Below are 24,775 nucleotides of genomic sequence, written 5' to 3' on the forward strand. Positions count from 1 at the left end.
TTCAATAGCTCTGAAGAAGACTCATATGGACTTGAAATGTGAACTTCTCTCTCCACAGATGCTGCCAGACCTGCTGAGTTTTTCCAGTGTTTTATGTTTTATTAACCACAAATTTGAAAAAAATTGTAAATAATTCCATGGCTTTTATTTCCTCTTCTCTTCATCCCATTTTCTATCTCTCTCCTTATTTCCCGAAGATTTGACATTGGTTTAAATGTAATTTATACCTCCTGCTACTGACGCTGCAGGCTTCACTCAGGATTTTCAATCTGATTCCTTAAGGAGACATATCAAATATCACCCTCTTCACACAGGCCCCAGATTCCCCTCGAGAGGGCGGCGTGCAAAAATGGCTCACTCATCAGCACAAGTCAGAATGTAAAGAAAACGGCAGCAGGATGTCTGTGAATGATCAGGTTAGCCCTCCCTCACTGACCAAAACATCTGGGTTTACGTGATACTGTTTGTTCGCTCGAAATCTCAACATAGGAGTTGAGGATGAATTTTCTTTCCACTCAGAGCTACATGGTGTCAGCACCTCCAGTTGATGACGTTTAAACTTCTTCCAGAGGATAGGGCAGCACGGTAGCACAAGTGGATAGCACTGTGGCTTCACAGTGCCAGGGTCCCAAGTTCAATTCTCCGCTGGGTCACTGTCTGTGCGGAGTCTGCACGTTCTCCCCGTGTCTGCGTGGGTTTCCTCCGGGTGCTCTGGTTTCCTCCCACAGTCCAAAGACCTGCAGGTTAGGTGGATTGGCCATGATAAATTGCCCTTAGTGACCAAAAAGGTTAGGAGGGGTTATTGGGTTACAGGAATAGGGTGGAAGTAAGGGTTTAAGTGGGTCTATGCAGACTCGATGGGCCAAATGGCCTTCTTCTGCACTGTATGTTCTATGTTCTAACCCGAGTCAGACGGAACAATTGTCTCAACCCCTTAACGGCTACTTTAAAAAGTTTGGCTTTCCAAAATAACCCAAGACCAGTCCTGTAAATTGAGGGATCAAGAATTTAATGCTGTTCATTTAATACGTTTGGTCGGAAATGATAATACCTTCAACTCATTGAGACAGTTTTACATACACAGCAATAATAAAAATGAAATGTTTAAAGCAATGATATAAATGCACCAATCGTAATAGTTATTGATACTTTGACAGCAAGATCTTATAATATGGTTTTCTAACATAAATTTTGCTAAACTATAAAGTTGGAGTACAGGATTGGTAGTTCGGTGGTTACAAGTTAGTGCTTTGATGGCAATGTGTTAGTACTTTGACTGTTTCACATTTCTCCTTAGCTCTTTCTTAGGTCTCAAGGCCCCAGTCTTCACCAGAGTGGAGAAACTGCCAGTGAATGTTTTGGGATATGTATTGGTCTTAAATGTAACATATGAAAGCTCTAATGTTTACAGGGTGAAATATAATTGGAAGCAAGTGTTCCAAAATACAGTTGTGAAAGGGTTAACCATTATCGATCAAAGGGGTTTCTTCACACAGACAGTGCTCAAAGTTGCAATAGATTTTTTTGAGAACACAAGTTGAGGTCAGGGCTAATTTAAGAAACAGCTAGATGCTGTAAGGGGAAAGGCAGCGGGTTGTTACTCCAGCTGAGATTAAGGGCTAGGTCTACCCGGCCATGTGGAGACTAAGTTAGATTTGGGGGAGTGGGCGAGGTGTACAACAGGGGGTCAGGAAAATAGGGGAAATTCTCGTCGGGAAGTCTGTTCAAATGGTTTCCCCCTCCTCTGCCACCTTTGCCAGGGCAGGCTGAGAAGAGGGTTGGCTGCCCACATGAGACAACGTCCCAGTGGCAGTCAGGGGCAATCATTACTCCATGCCCAATTTCACATAATTTTCTGCCCAAGCAGCTCCCACCTCTCCCAGCCTGACATCTGTATATGGGCTCCCTCATTGAGCAGGCAGCCTCTGGAGCCCGGCCACCACCCTTAATAGGATGGCAAGCGCGGATGTGGCCAATTAGGAGCCCTCTTTGAAGCGGGGTGGTGGGGGGAGGCTTCAGACCCCGACATGAACCCAGCATCGGGGTCCTAACGCTGGCCAGAAAATCCAGCCCCAAGTGTTTCCTTTGTCCAATCTGATTTTATAATTGATATCACCACAGTTTATTGTTAAGAAGAGGGAGCTGACGCAAAGGGGGTGACACTCCAGGCGGGAGTGTAAGTTTATAAAGTGAGTAATTTGCTAAATCCATAAATTAGAGATGATTTCAAAAGAAAGTGTCTACGTCGTTAATCCTCTGAGTACTAAATCAACCTTTTTTCCACCATGATTGGCAATAGCTTTCCCACTCTCATTTAATTTCAGAGTTTAAAATAAAAAGTAACCATAATATTTTGCACGAATAACAACATATTCATTTTTCAAGGACTACATGGTAGTTTGTAGGTAGATTACTTGGGAAAGCTTCTATATTTCACTGTTTTCTTCAAGAATATTTACAAAACATTGGTTCAACCCAAAATAATTGGTTCAACCCAAAATGGAGATTTGGTTATTGTAGTCCATCTACCGCAGTCACGTTTAATGGTTAATGATCGAACTGGATTTTGCAACGTAAGGCTAACCAGGGGAAATTGGGCAATGGATGCAGCTTCGGCGAGGTGCACAGAACCAATCTTCCCAAATCAACGGCACTTTCAATTGACTAGAGCTTGCACTTTGACCATCAGCACTCAGAGGATTGAAGGACTACAAGCGAACGCCAGCACAAATTCAATAAGAAGTGTGAAGGTGATGGAGAAGGCAACCCTGTTGATGCATGAAGCCGTATAAACAAAAAATATACAGAGCCATATATATATATACATATAAAAAACAGCATTTACATTGCCAGAAAAGAGCAACATTGCAACCATACACTTAAAGCCAGCACTTTGTAGTCATTCCGGAGATGGTGAGGTGTGTTGCCATGCACAGATGAATTGTATAAGACTGACACAAATACAGAAGGAGGGCATTTGGAAACCTGTAACATTATCGTCAGCAACTAGGACACATATTCATTGAAGTAACAGCAAAGGGCCTCTCAGCTCTGAACATTGCAGTTGACCTTCAGTGTTACTGTTGGAATGGGTTGAACTGAAGATTGGCCAGTCAATGATAATGAACATGTGTCTTTGCACGTACAAACAGAAGAGATGCAGAGAGGGAAACAAAAAAGGTTCAAATAAAAAGGAGTGGCTGTCTTGTTAATTCGGACAATGCAACTCCACATTGAGTAAAACCAAATGTTACAGATGTCGAATTACAAGTGATGGCCCTGTCTATTGGATAGAGGGAACTGCTAGATAATTGCAAATCTCCATGGTCCAACGAACACCCTAGATATGGGGATAGAGACCAGAACAATATATACAAAATATAGTGAATTTACTCATTTTTGGGCAGTGTGGTTGTATTAAAATCAAGGCAGGAGCGGCATACAGAGCGATGAGATGATGGCCCACCAGACCTTTGTCCCATGAAAATCCTAGTGATGGAATGCGGGGGCTGGGCGAATGGTGGGGGTGGGGGGGGGGGGAGGTGGACAGTTGAAATGTAAATAATGGAGGTTCCACTAGGAGTCAAACATTGTGTAGTTGTTTTCATATTTGTTGTGCTATATAACTGTCTGTGCAGTTTGGCTTCCAACTCAAGCCACAACGTAACTTGAACATTTGCTGATGTACTGGGGTTTGCTGATGTGTATATCTAGGTGACTCTGATAGAACATTCGCTGCATGTGTGGGCAAACCGCCTCGATCTGCTTGACCTCTGCACCGCCAGATGCTCCCCTCAATCATCCATTAAGTGTATTTTTGCAACACCCTCCTCACATGAGAAATTACAAAGGTCGAGACCACTTTTTTTTGGTGGAGGGGAGGGTTGGGGGAAAAAAAACAGGGATGTCAATTACGTCGGGACGATCAACCACTTTGATTGTTATTTTCATGCTGGAGATTCTTCCGATGAGGGCGCTGTGACATCGGTGAAGCAGGCAGTTACTGCTCTCAGTCTTTGTAACATGCTAACATAACACTCTTCTGGAAAACAAAATCAGTCGTATTTTATAAAAGATATGTTTGTGCTTGGCAAGCCACTCAAACAATTTAATCATCCTCTTCACCCTCTACTTCTGTCTTTGCTACGATCTTGTCTGGCGATTTGAAACATTTCTCGAAGAACCTGACAATCGATTTGTGCAGGTGCAGCCTTACTGAGGTATTTTCCATGTAATGGCCCTCATCGGGATATATCTGCAAAAGAGGCAGTTTCATATATAAGTAGCATAGAAACGTACAGCAGTAGATAGGTGTCCTGCTTAGGCATTATTACATGAATACCAGTCAGTGACATACCTAAGATGCTTCACAGGAGCGTCATCAAACACAAATTGATGCAAGGAACTTGGCCCAGGTTTAGGGTGGGGTTTTCCGTTCCCACCCACTGCAGAACAGGAAACTCCCACCCAAAGTCATAGAATTATAAAATCCCTACAGTGCACAAGGAGGCCATTCGGCCCACCAAGTCTGCACCGACCCTCTGAAAGAGCACATTCCCCCACCCTATAACCCCACTAAACCTTTGGACACTAAGAGGCAACTTAGTGTGGCCACTCCACCTAACCTGCAGACCTTTGGTCTGTGGGAGGAAACCGAAGCATCCGGAGGAAACCCACGCTCACCACGGGGAGAACGTGCAAACTCCACACAGACAGTTGCCCGAGGTCGGAATCGAACCCGGGTCACCGCAACCTTTTGCTGGTTAGTCAAATTTTCCACCCTGCATGGTACGATTCTCACGACGGGCTGGACTGGAAAATCCTGCCCTTCACGTTAAGCAAACAGTAAGAGTATCAGTGCTCACTGTTATTCAAGAGCAAGTGGGACAGAGAGTTCTGGCCACTGCATAAAGCAATCTAGTTAGTCTGACTCCCTCACTTGGTCCCAATATTTCTGCAAACTTGTTTCTCCTTCAAGTGTTTATCCAGTTTCCTTTTGAGATGGACTGCATAATCTCTGTCTGCCACCCATCACATTCTAAATCCTAACCACTCGTGACATAAGAAAGTTTTTCTCATGTCGCTTCTTATTCTTTGGTCTATCAATTTTAATCTGTGCTCTTTGGCTTTCAATCCTTCAGCCACTTGGAACAGTTTTATGATTATTAATCCTATCCAAACACTTTGTGATTTGATCCACCTCACTGCCTTCACTGCTCCAAAGAGAAGATCTCAGGTCTTCTGGTCTTTCCACATAGCTGTCTGGAATGATTACATTTCTTTCCAATTCCCTTCCCACACCTAATGGTGCACTGAGGTAGACTTTCATCTGTTTCCATAGCTAGTAATTCCCAAAACAGGTTGCTCGTCCACTCAGGGACTTATGGCTTGAGGGGCGCCATTCCACAACAAGTGTGGCGGACCAGGAGTCTCTCTCACTCTTACCATCAGCCATTGCCTTTTGCATTACATCTTCAGGTTGGCACTCAACCGGTTTGACCGCGTTATGAGCCCACCTTCCTTGGCCATCAAGTCCTGGGGTGGGACTTGAACCTAGAGCTTCCGGCTCAGAGGCAGGGTTGCTATCCACTGCGCCACAAGACCTCCAGCACGGTTATATTACTGGATTAGTAATCCAGAGAACGGCAGTACAAATCCCAACATGGTAGTTCAACGCCTTTTTTAAAACATACAAAGCAGCAACACTGTAATCTACACAACGATAGAATACCTGCAAAGAATAGTTAGCCTTTGCATTGATTAAGTGGGTTATAAGGTCTGCAGTATGTTGGAAATGGACAGTTTCTGCAAAAGAAAGAAACAGTCATGAGGTTAAAAAAGGAAAACAGACTGTAAATCCTGCAAGCTTAAACAAAGGAAACGAACAGTGGAATAAACAGCAGGATTGGGTGAAAAAAGAACAACTACCAGCAAAGTTCTACAACTAAAACATTGACTGACTTTTCGGAATATACGAACAGGAGAAGGACATTCAGCCCCTCATGCCCCTTTCTCCATTCAATTAGATCCTAGGTGTTCTGTATCTTACCTCCCATTATTCACTTCGGTTGCACCTACCTTAATACCCGTGCCTAATAAAAAAATACAATGATCTCGGTCTTTAAATTTTTAATTGAATTATAGCCGTGGCAGGTTTTTTGAGGACAGAATTCCAGATTCCTACCACCTTTTATGCCTGACATCACCTATGAACGGTTCACCTTCAATTTTAAGATTTTGTTCCCTAATTATGGACTCCACTATCAGAGGGAATGGTTTCTCTCTCCATACCCCATCAATTCACTTAATCATCTTTAGCACCTATAACTGGTGAATTCTCCATGGCGACACCTCTATTAATCAGATTCCACTTGCCAACTCTTCTCATGTGATATAAATTGTTGGCGTAGTCCTGCAAATTGTCCTGATGAGTGCAAGACCATAAAGCTTTGACAGCATGTCTCTGTTTTCCAGCAATACTCAAGTTCGACACTATTATTATAATCTTTATTGTCACAGGTAGGCTTACATTAACACTGCAATGAAGTTACTGTGAAAAGCCCCTCGTCGCCATATTCCGGCACCTGTTCGGGTACACAGAGGGAGAATTCAGAATGTCCAAATTACCTAACAGCACGTCTTGCGGGACTTGTGGGAGGAAACTGGTGCACCCGGAGGACACCCACGCAGTCACGGAGAGAATGTGCAAACTCCACACAGTGACCCAAGCCGTGAATCGAAGCTGGGACCCTGGCGCTGTGAAGCAACAGTGCTAACCACTGTGCTACCATGCCACCCCACTACCAGATGACTTTTTCTAAACTCTGGAATAGCAGTCTCATCAATGCAAGATCATCTCATAGATTAACCCTTTTGGCCCTGCTATCATTTCCTCTCTGAGTCTAATTCCTCCTATCCATGGCGCCGTGCCCAGAACCTTCCTCTTTTCGATGCTGGCTAACTTATTGTACATTTTCACTGGGCCTTATTTTTAAAATATAAGACTTTCCTTCATCCTGTAAAAGAAATATAACATTATTATTTCTGACTTCAGTGTAACTTCTCCTTTAATGAACTGCTCCTCAATACTGGCATTCGATGACTTCTAGCATCAGAAAGTGCCATCAAATTTACAGTGATACATCAAAGAGCTTCTCCAAGTGACTAAAACTGCCGTAATTGTTTTTTCATTTAGATGACATTTTGCTATTCATAGCAAACAGTCAAGATGTAAGGTGAGCATTGTGTACTGGATGCGAGCGTCATTGAGTAGGTCAAACACTTCAATGCACAACTTAAAAATGCTCACTCCTAATTGCCTTCGGTCATCTCATTTGTTTATATCTGTGAAAGAGCCGCCTGGAGAGAAAACACAGCATTGAGATCGATTGAGGAGATTCCCACGACAAATTCAGTCTGCATCATCCTAAAGAGGGCAAGCACGGAGTTCAAGTGCACAACAGAGCCTGGTATTTGGGGTCTAATGTGTGGAAAGCTAGTTCACCAAAGTGATGATGGGGGACTAACTTACTGAGGGAAAGTGGGCTCTTAGATTCAACCCTTGGGCAGCACACTTCATCGCTTAAATGCTGGTTAACTTTTAATAGCAACACTGCAGCTGGAAAGCTGTGTTCATAGCGAGTGTGGCTCTATCATAGAATCATAGAATTTACAGTGCAGAAGGAGGCCATTCGGCCCATCGAGTCTGCACCGGTCCTTTATGCACCTTACTTAAGCCCAAACCTCCACCCTATTCCCATAACCAGTAACTCCACCTTACCTTTTTGGACACTAATGGACAATTTATCATGGCCAATCCGCCTAACCTGCAGATCCTTTGGTCTGTGGGAGGAGACCGGAGCACCCGGAGGAAACCCACGCAGACATGGGGAGAACGTGCAGACTCCTCACCAACAGTGACCCAAGCCGGGAATCGAACCCGGGATCCTGAAGCAACAGTACTAACCGCTGTGCTATTGTGCCACCCATTCAAGACTATATATTTTGATGGCGTCCCCCAATTCTACACCCTCACACTTCCTGGTATCCTGGTGGGAGGGTACGATTGCGCAGTTACTCATCTAACATTCCAGAAGGATCTGGGCCTCTTTCAGAACATGGAAAAATGGAGGTAGTCCTGGGAACTCTTTAACCTGGGCCATAGCTCCAGACTACAGTTACACTGCAATTGGTCAGAAGCCCAGGTGATGTGAGGTTTTAGTGACATAGGGGCCGGAATTCTACAACTGCAGCCATTGGCAGCACACCCCAGCCAGCAAGTTTCCCGGCACCATACAGTGGCTACAATGGGAAATCCCATGGACAAGGGGTTGAAAGACAGAATCCCGCCGCCAGGGAATGGTGCGTCGCTGAAAAATACACGGCTGGAGAAATGGAGACTTTCACATATTGTTCTTGCTCTTTGTTGGGTCCTTAAGTGGCAGCAAGTGAATTTGGGAGTTGGGCTGTTGCACATGAAGAATCCTCATGTTTATGTGTGACAAGAGAAACCTCTCTTATCCCCCTATTCTGACCCTTGCTTTTAATTTCTCCCTTCTGTTTGAAATGCTCTTCTTGGCTCTGTGGAAACTCACACCTGAAGCTGATTGAGCTCCCTGCAGAAGAATTTTGTACAAATTGGCCATTTGTATTTGAGCTTGAAAACCAACCAGTAGCCATTAGAGAGCAAAGCGCAACAACGTCAGAACATCCAGATTTCAACCTATTGGCCGTTTCCACAGTGATAGCTCAGCATAGATCGATAGTCATACACATAGATCGACAGTCGTACACATACAGTGAGCAGAAGTTCCACCCTCAATCAATCCACAAAAATCCCCCTGCACAATTTCAGGTCAAAGGTCATCACTGGGATGTCACTGGGATTCGCTTGTGCACGGACTTACCATCTGCAGTTCCATGGATTAGCAACAATTCCTCGTCTCGGAGTTGTAGCACTCGATATGAAAATTCAGATATCTACAAAGTAAGGACAAAAAAGCTTTGCTAGGTTCAGTTTAGCCGGCACGCCGATGATTACTAATCGTGATTTTAAAGCTGTTTTAAACCTTTACCTTTTTTATTCTAGTCATAACAATAGAAATTAACAGAAGCGTGACATAGTGGTAATGTCACTGGACAAATGATCCAGAGGCCCAAATCAATGGTCCGGGCAAGTGGGTTTCAAATCCCACTAGCTGATTCATTTCATAAATCTGGAATGAAAAGCTAGTCTAATGATGACTGTTGTCGATTGTTGTAAAAACAATCACTAATGTCCTTTACCTGGTCTGGCCTCTATGTCACTCCAGACCCACAGCAATGTGGTTGACCCTAAAATGCCATTGGAAATGGCAAGCCACACAGTTGTAGCAAATCGTTACAAAGTCTAAAAGAATTGAAACCGGACTGACCACCCAGCATTGAACCGGAAGTGGCAATGGCACCTTTCAGCCCTGCAAAGTCCTCCTTACTAACATCTGGGAAGATTTCCCCAAAACGTGGGAGAGCTGTCCCACGGTCTAGTCAAACACCAACAACATTCACCAGAAACACCATAGTGGTGGGACAGACCCAGCAGAGGTGGTGACACGGTGGCACACAGTTGCCCTGGGAGTTCTCAACATTGAATCTGGACCCCATGAAGTTTCATGGCATCAGGTCAAACTTGGGCACAGAATCCTCCTGCTGGTTGCCACCTATCATCTTCCCACAGCTGGGGAGGCAGTAGCAAAGTGGTATTGTCACTGGACTAGTAATCCAGAGACCCAGGATAATGCTCGGGGACCAGGGTTCGAATCCCACCAGGGCAGTTGGTGAAATTTGAATTCCAATAAAAATCTGTAATTAAAAGTCAAATGATGACCATGAAACTGTGGTGATCACAAGTTAACTAGATGCAATACAACTGAGCAAACACTAGAGGGGGCACGGGAGAGCCATATAAATAGACGGGGACAGGAAGTGAGGACACACTTCACAGAGGGCAGAACTTGGAGCAGGACACACACACACACACATGCCAGCTAGGAGCACTGAAGGTAACCTTAGGAAACAGCTCTGAAGAGAGAACAAACTCACAATAAAGCATCTTCTCCACATTTGAGACTACGAGCTTTATTAAGACACGAGTAACAACACATGGTACCCAGGAGTGGCTTCAGACGCTTACTACAGGACAACTCAGTGGCAGATACAGAAAGCTCAAAATGGCATGGAAATCTCCTACTGGACATTTGACTTGGGAAGACATCGCTAATTCGAGGATGTGGATTGGATACCCAGATCAGCTGGACCTGACTGGCAATGTAAGAAATGTCTGGAAAAGGTTTAAACAAATGTTTGATATTAATCTCGTAGCTAATGATGTACAAGAAGCCTCAGACAACATTAAAATAGCAATTCTCACCGCAGGGCCTGTAAATAGGAAAGTGTATAATGGATTTAAATACTCAAAAGATGAAGACAGAAACAGCTTACAAACGTTACTAAACAAATTTGAAGAGTACTGTGAGAAATTTGAACAGCAAAGCATGCTCAGAGTCCAAACTGCACAGAGACTGAGTGATGCAAAACTTAAAAAATCACGAAAAGAACAAGAAATCGCGAATGAAAAGTACAGATCAAAAAGAAGAATTTCTCACAAAGCCAAAACGCTGAAACCCTGTCCAAATCGGGAAGAGAAGATTACTTACGAATTTTGGAGATCCAGTCCTGGTGGGAAAGAAAAATCCCTGAAATCCGCGAAAAAATGGTGTTGGAGCACCTTTTGCAGTCTCCGGTAAGCAAAGAACTACAAATGGCGTCTGCGCATGCGCCGGAACCGGAAGCCGCGCATGCGCAGTTTAAAAAAGATTGCGGTGCCGATCGTGATGCGCATGCGCAAGCCGAAAGTCATGCGCAGTCAAAAAAAGTCTTGGTCGCGGATCGTCATGCGCATGCGCAAGCCGCGCATGCGCAATGGACACAGAACCGCACAGGGAAGGAAAGCCGATTTGCGCATGCGCAATTCATTCCTACGCATGACGTCATGACGTCTGAGCATCCCGACCACGCCCACTTAAAAGGGAAATGCCCGAAAATTGAAAATAAGACACTTAAAGTGGTAAACACAAATTTTCTTGCCTCAGAACACAGAAAAACGCCTGAACTTAAACCAACAGTTAAAAACAACTTGCACAACACCCTGAAAAAAGCAGTCTGCACCACCCAAAGTGAAGAGAACAAAAAGAATTCCGAAACAACAAAAGATGATTTGTTTTTCGAAGATTACCTCTCAGACATGGCTGAGACAGTCGGATATGCTTATCACAGCATCAGCGACACGGTCGCAAAGTTCAACACAAATCAACTCGTGGTAGAAGAATCCAACCAGGATGATTTGGTTTTCGAAGAATACTACTCAGACACAGCTGAGTCAGTCGGATATGCTTAACACAGCATCAGCAACACAGTCGCAAAGTTCAACACGAATCAACTCGTGGTAGAAGAAGCCAACGAAGATGAAATGGGTATCAAAGAATACTACTCAGACATGGAGGAGTTATTTGGACATGCTGATCACAGCATCAGCGACACCGTTGCAAAGCTCAACACGACTCTACTCATGGTAGATGAATCCAACACCATGATGCCATGGCAGCTCGTCGATACATTGGATGACAGCAATACCCTAGACAAAGACGACGCCACACAGAGAGTACAGGAAGACTCCACAGAGCGAGCGATGACAGGCTCCACAGTGCGAGTGATGAAAGACTCCAAAAGGGATGCAAGCAAACACTCCCTGGCGAACACCATGCATGAACAAGACCATGCAGGTAAACCCGCTGTATCTGAGCAACCGCAAGCAGACTATGAAAGTCTACCAAGCTCACAGGAACAAAAAGAAGACAATGCACCTCTACCCACTGCATGCGAAGACAGTGACAAGGTGATCACACTCGACGTACAGGATCACAGTGAGACTGACAGTTCTCAGCTTGTCTGTACCGAAGCACAGAGCGAAAACAGTAACAAGGTGATCGCACTCGACGTACAGGATCACAGCGAGACTGACAGTTCTCAGCTTGTCTGTACAGAAGCACAGAGTCGGGCCACCCAACAGTCCAGAGAGACGATGCCGAAAGAAAACATGCAGATTTTGACTCCAGAAGAGGAGCACCTGGAGTCCAGAGAGACAACGCCGAAAGAAACCATGCAGATTCTGACTCCAGAAGAGGAGCACCTGGAGTCCAGAGAGACCAAGCCAAAAGAAACCATGCAGATTCTGACTCCAGAAGAGGAGCACCTGGAGTCCAGAGAGACCAAGCCAAAAGAAACCATGCATATTTTGACTCCAGAAGAGGAGCACCTGGAGTCCAGTGAGACAACATCAACGGAAATCATGAAGATTTCAACTCCAGAAGCGGAGCACCAAGAGTCCGGAGACACCACGTCAACTGAAATCATGCAGATTTGGACTCCAGAAGAGGAGCGCCAGAAGTCCACAGACATCACGTCAATTGTAATCATTGAGGTTTTGACTCCAGAAGAGGAGCGCCAAGAATCCAGAGACACCGCGTCAAATGAAATCGAGAAGAATTTGACTCCGGAAGAGGAGCACCAAGAAAGCAAAGATGAGGAATCCAATTCTCCACAAATGATTGAGGTCACCTGCACCGATGCAACATCAGATCATTCGCACCACTCTCGAGACGAAATGCTCAATGACTCAAATTATCCACTCGGGACACGAATAGAGTATAACAAGAAAAACAAAAGTCAAAAGAAGCACAGCAGAAACGGGACAAACAACAGCAAGAACAAAAGCAACATGAAGCGCGACAAGACCAACAACAATAGCAAGAAGCACAGCAGAAACGAGAACGACAACAGAAAGAACAAAAGCAACATGAAGCGCGACAAGACAAACACCAAAGTCAGGCACAAAGATAGCGACTACGACAGAGACAGAAACAACAAGAACGGCAACGAAAACAACAAAGTCAGGAACAAAGATAGCGACAACACCAAAGACAGAAACGACAAAAACAGCAACACGAACGGCAACGAAAACAACAAAGTCAGGAACAACGACAGTGCCAACACCAAAGACAGAAACGACAAAAACAGCAACAAGTACGGCAACGAAAACAACAAAAACAGGAACGACAGAAACAACAGCAATGAAACAACGACTTGTACACAATGGTACTACTCGGCACATGAAGGACAATGCCACAGCACACTGCAAAACGATGACAAGACTACAAACATGTCATGGGATGACAACGAATCGCACAAACTCACGTCTGCTCCAGAACGAGCAAGCACACCAGCATCCAAGGCGGATGAGACAATAAATCAACACCACAAGCACAAGAATAAAAAGTCCATGCCAGTCAACATCAGTGAGGTGACCATGCAAACACCTCGGGATGATGCATTGGGTACTTAAAATAACAAGGAACACCAACAACATTCACAGCGGACTTGCAATATCAATATCACCATGTCATCAACAACAAAAAGAAAAAAAAGCTCTGAACAAATTCATCAAGTTTGGACTCATAAATGTTTTTATTAAAATTGGACATATAACTACATTGGCTTTGTACAATATGCAATAGCACCATCACCTGTATAGATACGCATATCATAAGTAACTGTTTTCTATAATTTTCTTTAACAATGTACAGCAACTATGTAAAGAGAAAAAGGGGGATGTGGTGATCGTAGATTTACTAGATACAAAACAACTGAGCAAACACCAGAGGGAGAGCTATAAATACACCGGGACAGGATGTACAATTTTCTTTAACGATGTACAGAAAATATGTAAAGAGAAAAAGGGGGATGTGGTGATCACAAGTTAACTAGATGCAATACATCTGAGCAAACACTAGAGGGGGCACGGGGGAGCCATATAAATAGACGGGGACAGGAAGTGAGGACACACTTCACAGAGGGCAGAACTTGGAGCAGGACACACACACACACACACATGCCAGCTAGGAGCACTGAAGGTAACCTTAGGAAACAGCTCTGAAGAGAGAACGAACTCACAATAAAGCATCTTCTCCACATTTGAGACTACGAGCTTTATTAAGACACGAGTAACAACACAGAAACCATTGTCGATTGTTGTAAAAATCCATCCGGTTCACTAATGTCCTTTCGGGAAGGAAATCTGCCATCCTTGCCTGGTCTGGCCTACATGTGACTCCAGACACCCAGCAATGTGGGTGACTCTTAAATGCCCTCAGCGATAGGCAATAAACGCTGGCCCAGCTAACGCCGCCCACATCGCATAGACGAATGTGAAAAAAAAAATGATTCAGTTGAACTTCATGTTGAACACCACTTGGAGGAAGCACTGAAGGTGGCAAGGGCACAGAATGTACTCTGGCTGGGGGACTTCAATGTCCATCATCAAGCGTGTCTCAGTAGCACCACGACTGACCGAGCAGTCGGAGTCCAAAAGGACATAGCTGCTAGTCTGTGAGTGCAGCAGAGGGTTGTGTGGCTGGAGGAGACTTCATTGGTGAGGCAATCAACAAGAGTGAAAATTGACTTGACCGCATCTTCGCCAATCTACCTCTTGCACATGCATCTGTTGATGACAGTATTGGTAAGTGTGATTCCTTCTGCAGAGGAAGTCCCATCTTTAGATTGAGGATACCCTCCGTTATATTGTGCGGCATTACCACTGATGCTAAATGGGATAGATCTTGAACAGATCTAGCAACTCAAAACTGAGCATCCATGAGGTGCTATGGGCCATCTGTAGCAGAACAATTGTACTCAACCACACTTTGTAACCTCACGGTCCAGAATATCCCCACTCTACCATAACCACCAAGTTCGGGGATCAATCCTGGTTCAATGAAGAGTGCAGGATCTCATATCAGGAGCAGCACCAGGTATACCTAAAAAATGTGGTGTCAACCTAGTGAAGCTACAACACAGCACTACTAGCATCTCAAACAACGAAAGCAGCACACAATAGACAGCTAAATGATCCCACCAAGCAATGGGCAAGATCTAAGTTCTGCAGTCTTGCCACATCCAGTCATGAATGGTGGAGGACAATTAAAAATCTACTGGAGGAGAAGACTTCATAAATATATCCATCCTCAATGTTGGAGGAGCCCAGCACATCAGTACAAAAGGCAAGACGGAAGCAATCGCAACAATCAATGCTCTTGACTCTTAACTTCTCCCCACTAAAATGATCTAGCAAGCCACTCAGTTCAAGGGCAATTAGGGTTGGCAACAAATGCTGGCCCCGCCAACTTCAGCCAGAAGTGCTGTTAATGATCAATCTTTGCCTCCTGCTGAGGCTCTCAGCATCCCAGATACCAGTCTTCAGCCAATATAATTCATTGAAAACAGATTCGGCGTATCTCTCTCTCCACAGAAGCTGTTGCATATTTCCAGCAGTTTCTGCTTTTATTTCACCCAATGGCTCGGGCATGTAAAGAAAGAATAAATGTACATCTGTGCAGCCATTTATCACCTCTTCAGGACGTAAGGACCCTTCTGTTTAAATCCTGTTTGTTCCATGCTTTCCCCTTTCTTTTGCTTCTTTTATTTTTGCTATTACAATTTTTTTCTAAGGACAATTAATGGGCCTGTACCTTTAATGCAGACTTTGCCTTTAATTTCAATAGAAGCCTGTGCTGGTTCAAACTGAAGATTGACCTGTGACCCTGAGGCAAATCAGTCTGCATTAAGCTGTCTGTAATTTCAACCAGCAGATTCCAGAGAGTCTTGCTGCCTTTAATTGAAAAAAGCAGATTCCGGAACAATTTGACTGACATCAGTGATGACTAAGAGTGATGGACTTGGCTGGCGGTCAATGAGCCGGCTCTAAATGCAGAGCTTTGCTGGTATTAGATTGTGGTTGGTTCGGACTTCTCTGGGATGTTTCTCTGGCTGGGTTGTTTTGAGTTTTGCTTCGAGTTCAGAGGTTGGAAGAACCTTCTCCGATTTTCTCTGTCTGGCATGATAAATGTTCTCCAAAACTCCAGTTGTAGGGCTCTTCTCTCGCTCTAGCAAGCTTGGACAGGGTTATCCTCAGACTGCAGTAAAGTGAAGTCAGTCCACAAACCGGAAGCGGGGGCTGATGGGAACCCTAATGTCTCTACAGGAAGAGAGAGGCCTGGATGCAAACCTAGAGCTGAAGGCCCAGTTGAATAAAAACTAAAGTGCCTCTCCAGAAGAGATCCTATTGCTGTGAGTACTGAATGAATGTTCCCACCCGAAGACCATCACCAACTGTACACCGGTGGCTTTGATCAATCAGCATGCTGGGAGCAAAGCTTGCTGCAAGGTATCCAACATTGAAAGCAAGGACTCATATCATTCTTTTTATCTTATCTGCAGAGTGCATTTAAAAGTCACCCATATTGCTGTGGATCAGGAGTCACATGTAGTCACACATAAGGAAGACAGATTTCCTTCCTTGAAGGACATTAGCGAACCAGCTGGTTTTACTTTTTTTTAAATTTTAGAGTAGCCAATTATTTTTTTTCCAATTAAGGGGCAATTTAGTGTGGCCAATCCACCTACTCTGCACATCTTTGTTTGAGTTGTGGGGGTGAAACCCACGCAGACACAGGGAGAATGTGCAAACTCCACATGGACAGTGACCCAGGGCCGGGATTCGAACCCGGGTCCTCAGCGCCGTCGGCGGCAATGCTAACCACTGTGCCACCGTGCTGCCCACCAGATGGTTTTATTACGACAATCGACAATAGTTTCATGGCCTTGCTCTGCATCACAAACTAGCTATCTAACCAAGTATGCTTTTATTGATTACCATTTTAATGCAGGGATTAGCCTGCACTGAAAACAGATCAGCACTGCAGATAACGCAACAGGCAAATAAACTTTACAGGAACAGGTTGTAAATTGAAAGCAAATGGAACAACTTAGCAGGTGCTCCTTTAAAACAAAATGTCTGGAGCGAGGACTCATGGTGATGTATAAAAGGAATGTACGTATTTAAATAGTGCTTTTCATGACCAGCAGACATCTCAAACACTCGATACCTAATGAAGGACATTTTGAAGTGTAGTCACTATTGCAATGCAGGAAATTCAGCAGCTAACTAGCGCACAGCGAACTCCCACAGTCAGCAACGAATAATGACCAGGTAACTTTCAGTGATGTTAGCTGAGGCTTTCGGCCAATAATTCCCCTGCTTTCACATGCACTTGAGCAGACAGACAGGACTTTGGTTTAAATGTCTCATTCAAAAGGCAGCGCCACTTGAATAAAGTTGTAACAGTCAGAAAAAGGGGCCTTTCAGAACAGCAAGCAATAAGTCAGAGATGTCAGAAAAATTATTCTGTGCCTCTGCTTCGTATAATTCAACAAAGTAATATGCTCAATGTGATCTTCATGATTGCTGGCAGATACCATGTTTGCTTCTTTCGCATTCAATTAGCCTCTGACCCCTGAGGAATACAGTGGTAATACAGTGTGTCACTGAGCTAAATGTTCATGCAAAGTAGATTAAGTCTATTGGCCAGTTCCTAATTAAAAGGCACACTACAGATGTATGAAGGTTTTAACAAATGAAATTCTCTTTATATTTCATCACACATTTAATACCTCTTTGTGGAAGAAGAAAAGGAAGTAAAGTTAAAGTTGGAGGCCAGGATGTTAATCTTACTGAGAGAGAATTCTGCATTCGTTAGTATTTTTTTAAATTTAGAGTACCCAATTCTTTTTTTTTCCAATTAAGGGGCAATTTAGTGTGGCCAATCCCCCTAGTCTGCACATCGTTGGGCTGTGGGGTTGAAACGAACGCAGATATGGGGAGAATGTGCAAACTCCACACAGGCTGTGACCCAGGGCTGGGATCAAACCCAGGTCTTCAGTGCCGTAGGCAACTGTGCTAACCACTGCATCACCCCGCCGCCCGACTTTCTTTCGCCTTTAAATGCATTTCGGAGACTGACTCTTAGCTCCCTGTTCCACCTAGGTACACTAGTTTGACTGAGTAACTGGGTCATCTTCTGAAAAAGGGCCTATCTTGATTCTGTCCATTCGTGCTTAAATAGTGAAAAATCTCCTCCATACTGCTGAAGGCGACTGATTTGGAGAGTCCAAAGGCTGAGTGTTGGTTTCTTTGCACTTACCCCGTAACCTCGCTCGGCTTTGTTGGGTGTACCAAAATACCGTTCTGAGAATGCAGATGCTGCGAAGAAAGAGATGGCAGGTCAGAAGGGCAAAGAGATGCCGCGCAGCTAAAAGGCAGCTACATTAATATCCCATTAATATCCCACATTTGTTTGCAAGCATTAAAAAGGGTACATTTCCACTGGAAATCACAAAGTTATCTTTACAATGTGAGTCTTTTCCTCACCATCATTTTGCATATGTTCGTATTTTCAATAGATTTAGCCTCCGTCAAAACAGCAGGAAGCCATACAAATGTGTTACGCATTTGAGAGCCATTATCATGAGCAATAAGGTCTCAGCTGATTTGTTTTCATACGATCGAGGACAAGATGGGGACAAGGGCAGGATCCCAGCTTCCCTGATAGTTTACTGGTACCAGCAACTTGAATGGCACTGACCTCAGCAGGGTTAGTGGTAGGACTGCACCAATTAAATCATAGTATATTCAGTGCAGAAGGTGGCCATTCGGCCCATCGAGTCTGCACTGGCCCTTGGAAAGACCACCCTACCCGAGCCAACACCTCCTCCACCCCATCCCCATAACCCAGTAACCCCACACTAAGGGCAATTGAACATGGTCAATCCACCTAACCTGCACATCTTTGGACTGTGGGACGAAACCGGAGCACCCGGAGGAAACCCACGCAGACACGAGAACGTGCAGACTCCGCACAGTGACCCAAGCTAGGAATCGAACCTGGGACCCTGGAGCTGTGAAGCAACTGTGCTATCCACTGTGCTACCGTGACCAAAGAACAAAGAAAAGTACAGCACAGGAACCTTCGGCCCCCCCAAGCCTGTGCCGACCATGCTGCCCGTCTAAACTAAAATCTTCTGCACTTCCGGGGTCCATATCCCTCTATTCCCATCCTATTCATGTATTTGTCAAGATGCCCCCTAAATATCACTATCGTCCCTGTTTCTACCACCTCCTCCATCAGCGCGTTCTAGGCACCCACTACCCTCGGTGAAAAAACTTGCCTAGTACATCTCCTCTAAACCTCATGCTGCCCATTAGTCTCAGCACTCTGAGATAGGAAGGGAAGACTCAGCCAGGGTTCACACTGCTCCCGACGATGCAATATTTGGGTTTATTTTGGTTTGTGGCGAGTGTGCATTAAACGGTTGATCCTTGACGTGCACTATTCCCTGGAGCTCCGCAGAGATGGATAATTCAGTTTCCTGGCTAATCACACAATACCTTTTACAAATACACTTCGGCTTATTTTCTTGGAACATGAGGAGATTTGTATTTTGAGGAGATCCCCCAGAAGTTTAAGGTTATGAATGGAAAGGATGCAGTTGTACCTCGGAAAGTAGCTCAACATGGTGAAGGGTTCAGTAAAGCAGATAGATTCAACATCAGGGAATTGGAAATAAGAAGTGGTCATGTAGGGTTTTCACTCGCAAGATCATCGATAATTATTGAGGAGAAAGGCCCTTTTGGGGAGTTTATGTTCATCATCCAGAAAGCTCATACAATCTGCCCATTTCAGCGTTATTTCCCAAACGATTTCGGTCTCCCTCCTCATTACGTTCTGTGGCCGTTTATTCTACATGTTGTTCACTTTGTTTAAAACACATCCTGATATTAATTCTAAATTTACCTTTCACTAATTGGGAGCTGCGCTCTCTGTTCTACTGCTGTAATGGGATGTCACCATAGTCCCCGAGGACCATAAGCTGATCACCCCTTTAAAAAAAAAAATTAGAGTACCTAATTAATTTTTTCCAATTAAGGGGCAATTTAGCATGGTCAATCCACCTAGCCTGCACATCTTTTGGGTTGTTGGGGTGAAACCCACGTAAACAAGGGGAGAATGTGCAAACTCCACATGGACAATGACCCAGAGCCGGGATCAAACCTGGGACCTCGGCCCCGTGAGGCAGCAGTGCTAACCACTGCGCCACCGTGCTGCCCATGCTCACCCCTTTTTGATAGAGAGCTGACTGGTGGTGGTTTAACTTGAGGGTCATCACACCTCAGGCAAGGGCAAGGTTGAGAAGGCGGGGCCTTCATGAATAACCCCAGCAGGTACGGGAAGTGAACCCGAGTTTTTGGTGTCACTCCGCATCACGAACCAGCCATCCAGCCAACAGAGCTCGCGGATCCCCTGCCTCAATGTAATTCTGGTGCAGTACCCATCTTACACTGTTCCATAATTTTCAGGTTGAATAGTCCAATTTTCCACAGTCTCTTCTCAAAGGCCGCACATGTAAGTGAACGTGACCTCCCCTGGGCGCCAGAGTGTATTTTTACTGACCCAGAATTTAAGGAAATGCAGTGAGATCCAGGGGTCAAGTAGGCAATCTTCGCTACAAAAACAGAAAATACTGGGCAATCTCAGAGGTCTAATAGCATCTCTAGAGAGAGAAGGGGGCTAACGTTTCAAGTCTGGAAGATTCTTTCTCAAAGCTACCTTCCTGAACTGCTGTAGTCCCTGTGGTGGAGGAACACCCGTAGTACTCGGAGGGAGGGAGTTCCAGGATTTCGACCCAATGACAGTGAAGGAACAGTGATATATTTCCAAGTTAGGATGGCGAGTGACTTGGAGGGGAGCTTGCAGGTAGCGGTGTTCCCAGGCACCTGCCTTTCTCCTGCGAAGTGGTAGAGGTTGCGGGTTTGGAAGTTGCTGGTGAAGGACCCTTACTGAGTACAGCACAGGAACAGGCCCATCTTGTAGATGGCGCACAATGCCGCCACTCTGCTTCAGTGGCGGAGAGATTGGTGGGGGATATAGGTCCTAAGTACACAATCTCAGACTAAAGGGAGGATCCTTTAAAACAGAGATGAAAAAGAATTTCTTCAGCCAGAGGGTGGTGAATCTGTGGAACTCTTTGCCGCAGAAGGCTGTGGAGGCCAAATCACGAAGTGTCTTTAAGACAGAGATAGATAGGTTGTTGATTAATAAGGAGATCAAGGGTTATGTGGAGAAGGCAGGAGAATATGAATGAGAAAAATATTAGCCATGATTGAATGGCGGAGCAGACTCAATGGGCCAAGTGCCAAGTGGCCTAATTCTGCTCCTATGTCTTAAGGTCTTATGGGCTGCTTTGTCCTGGATGGTGTCGAGGTTCTTCAGTGTTGTTCATCACATTCTGCCTGACATGCTGCAGAATTCCCATCTCTGACCTGCTCTTGTAGCCACAGTATTTATAACGCTCGTCCAGTTCAGTTTATGATCAATGGTAACCCCCTGGATATTGATCAAGGGGGACTCATCGATGGGTAACAGGTTTGATTCCCGGCTTGGGTCACCCTCTGTGCGGAGTCTGCACATTCTCCCTGTGTCTACGTGGGTTTCCTCCGGGTGCTTCGGTTTCCTCCCACAAGTGCCAAAAGACGTGCTGTTAGGTGAATTGGACATTCTGCATTCTCCCTCTGTGTACCCGAACAGGTGCCAGAATGTGGCGACTAGGGGATTTTCACAGTAAATTCATTGCAGTGTTAATGTAAACCTACTTGTGGCAATAAAGATTATTATTATTATAACTCCAATTATTTACCGCCAGTTAATCTCCTTGCCTATGGCAAGGTTTAGAATGTACATTCAACCAGATCAGGTAAATGTGAAAGTCAAGATAAACATGCCAAAGCACTTCACAGGGACGTGAGGAAAAACAGTTCACTGACCCAAAGGATGATTAGAAGCTTGGCCAAGGATTGTCTTAATGAGGGTGATCAAGGAGATTTAGGGAAGGAATTTAAATTAAACAGCAGGTCCAGAAGGGTGAAATCACAGCTGCCAACAGTGAGGTGGCATAGAGGATTGATGTCAAAGGTCAGTCAGAGGAACAGGGATCAAGAAGGTTGGTGGACTGGAGGAGGGCAGGAAGGCTGAGACCAAGAAGGGATTTAAACATTAAGTTGACAATTTTAAATGTGTGGTTGGGGCACTGGAAGCCAACGTGGATCAGTGAAGACAGGTGGGAAAGAATTAGTGTGGAATAATATTAGGACAGCAAAGTTTTGAAAGATTTGTATCAACAGAGATCAGGAGGTTGGCCAAGAGAGGTTTGGCATCATCGAATCAGCAGGGTGCGAGTTTCAGGTGAGCGGAGATGGGGAATTTTACAAGCTGATGCTTACCGTACAGTTTAAAGTCTGTGATTGGAGAAAGTGCAATTCCGCACTTGAATAAGGCATTTTTTTTGTCAAATCCATTTTCTGTGGTGAGCAACATCAGACTCAGATATCCACCATAAGCCTAGAAAGTAAACAGGAGTAGTTAATCTTTCACATAACAGTGAAATAAGACTGGGCGTCAATAAGACAAAACATAATTCTTGTAAAGTTCATTTAATGCTGCTCATGAATATGTTATTGTAATTATAAAGACATTTTTATGGGATTATATAAAGACCTTGGGTTGGATTCTCTGTGACCGGCGATCGGGCAGGGAATGGATTCCCACACCGGAATCGGGGCCGGCGGCTGTTTGACGCTGGTCTTCCATGCTCCGCCCTCCCCAAACCAACATGCACGTGACCCGCTGTTTCAACGCGGTTGCCACGTCATCGGCCGGCGCACCCACGATGCACCGCCCCCGATGGGCAGAGTTCCCGATGGCGCAGGCCACGTGTGGCCCCGAGTGTGCGGGAACTTGGCATGCCGACTGCGGACAGTGTCTAGCACCGCCACACTCAGCTGAGATCCGTGCCGCTGGCCGGGGAGGGCTGCTGCTACGCTGGGGTGACTGGTGGGTGGTGGCCAAGGGGTGGGCTGTGCTGTCGCGGTTGGCAGGTTAGGTCTGCACATGGCCGGCGCCATGTTGTACTGCGCGACTGGTGCAGGTCGTCAGCCGTGCGTATGCGCAGCCCGGGACCTGGCCATTCTCCGGCTGTTTTCACTCGGCCCCAATGCTTGCCCCTCACCAGTAGTGGAATCAGTAAGGGTTTTGCGCCAAATTGTTCGGTCGTGAAAGTCCAGACATGCTCTGCTAGCGTCAACATTTAGTCTCCCAAATGGAGAATCCAGCTTTATTCCTGTTTGACTTATTTACTCCTTGAAGATAGGTGCAATAGTTTACACTGATCAATGCAATCAGCAGACATCTGTCTTAGTTCCTCCACCCACCCCGCAAGAATCAAGGCTGAGATGGACAGATTTTAATCAGTAAGGGTATCAAGGGTAATGGGATAAGGCGGGAAAGTGGATTTGAGGATTATCATATTAGATAAATCATGATATCAACCAATGGCGGAGCAGACTGAACGGGCTGATTGGCCTACTTCTACTCCTATGTCTTGCGGACCATGGTGCTGAACAATTCTCACAAACAAAATTTTTGAACATGAAATCGTGGGCAAGGTCAGCATTTATTGCTCACATTTAATCACCTTGAAAAAGATTGCGGTGAGCCGTCTGGATGAACTGCGACGGAGCCCTTGTTTTTATTTTAGTGTCTGCACCAAGCCAGGCAATAGCTTCCACAGCGGCTAAATGGAGCTCTCTGAGCTGCCGCTGAATTTGGTCAGCGGGTGATCATCAAAGATGTGAGTCATTGACTGGGGGAGAACCGCAGCTGCAGTCCGAGCTCGCTGAAAAGTCCCACTGAAAAGTCCCGATTTGCTGCACAAAGGCCTCGGTCGGTATGGAAACGGATGGGGAGCACCCAATGTTGGCATGGCGGGTTGAAGCCAGGTGGCCGGGCTGTGGGATCTGTGATGAGGAAATGTTTTTTAATGATGACGCGTTGGTTAAATTCCTGCTGCAACAGAGTCTGTACCGTTATTCCTGGACACTGTGCCATACACGCTGGGATGATGGGAGATGAGGTGTGGGTACACTTACATCACTATTAGGCACAGAGTTCCAGAATTTTGACCCAGTGAATGAATGGCAGCCCAGTTCCAAGTCAGGATAGTTTACGACTTGAAGGGAAACTTGAAGATGGTAGAGTTTTTCTACGTGCCCGCTGTTATTGCTCTTCTAGGCGGTCGAGGTCTCAGGTTTGAAAGGTGCTGTTGAAGAAATCTCAGCAAGTTGCTGCATTGCATCTTTTAGATGATATGCCCTGTGGCCATCTCGTGATGGTGGTGGAGGGATTGAACACCCTTCCAAATTATGGTTATCATGCAAACTGTGCCACTGCACTACTTGTGACCTCTTTATTCTCATGCGATGTAAAGTTTCCATTGTTAGTACATAAGAATACACTGGGACTGAATGTTCACTGTTCTTCTGGCACACTCTTGCTAATATTGGGGTTACTGTAAGGGTTCAGAGCCTCTCGTCCAAGGCAATTAATAGTTAAGGTGGGGGGGCAGCATGGGGGACAGTATGTGGGAGCCTGGATGTGGAACCCAATGACTGGCCCATCAAAAGTACACATGGGTTCCAGCTGGAGGAATAAAAATAGGGCAAGTCTCCAATCTTGGTCACAAAGGGGTAAGTTTTATGAATGGGTAATGTTAAGTGTTCTTGATGCAGCAACACTGCCCCACCTCCGCTCCACCACCATCACTACCTCTCAGCAGCAGTACACAGGTTTACCAAGTGATACGGTTCCCCAAATCCATTCCGATTGGATTTGGGAACTCCTCAAAGGATGTGAATCAATGGACCTCTCCATACCCAGGAAACACTGGTCACTCAGCA

General features: G+C 45.2%; 1 protein-coding gene across 6 annotated transcripts in view; it reads right to left on the minus strand.

Annotated features, from left to right (window-relative positions):
* Nucleotides 1–988: 988 nt before the first annotated feature.
* dpp6a (dipeptidyl-peptidase 6a) overlaps nucleotides 989–24,775 on the minus strand; it is a 1,618,183-nt gene continuing 1,594,396 nt past the window's right edge. For all 6 annotated transcript variants that reach the window (XM_038798406.1, XM_038798408.1, XM_038798409.1 and 3 more), the window contains exons 22-26: nucleotides 22,265–22,382; nucleotides 18,132–18,190; nucleotides 8,907–8,979; nucleotides 5,732–5,805; nucleotides 989–4,255 (exon numbers count right to left, since the gene is read on the minus strand). In XM_038798406.1, coding sequence (XP_038654334.1) covers nucleotides 4,109–4,255; nucleotides 5,732–5,805; nucleotides 8,907–8,979; nucleotides 18,132–18,190; nucleotides 22,265–22,382 — 471 coding nt within the window. In that variant the 3' untranslated portion in view covers nucleotides 989–4,108. The remainder of the gene's footprint in view (nucleotides 4,256–5,731; nucleotides 5,806–8,906; nucleotides 8,980–18,131; nucleotides 18,191–22,264; nucleotides 22,383–24,775) is intronic.

This window comes from Scyliorhinus canicula, chromosome 5 (assembly GCF_902713615.1).
Source record: "Scyliorhinus canicula chromosome 5, sScyCan1.1, whole genome shotgun sequence".
NCBI lineage: Eukaryota > Metazoa > Chordata > Chondrichthyes > Carcharhiniformes > Scyliorhinidae > Scyliorhinus > Scyliorhinus canicula.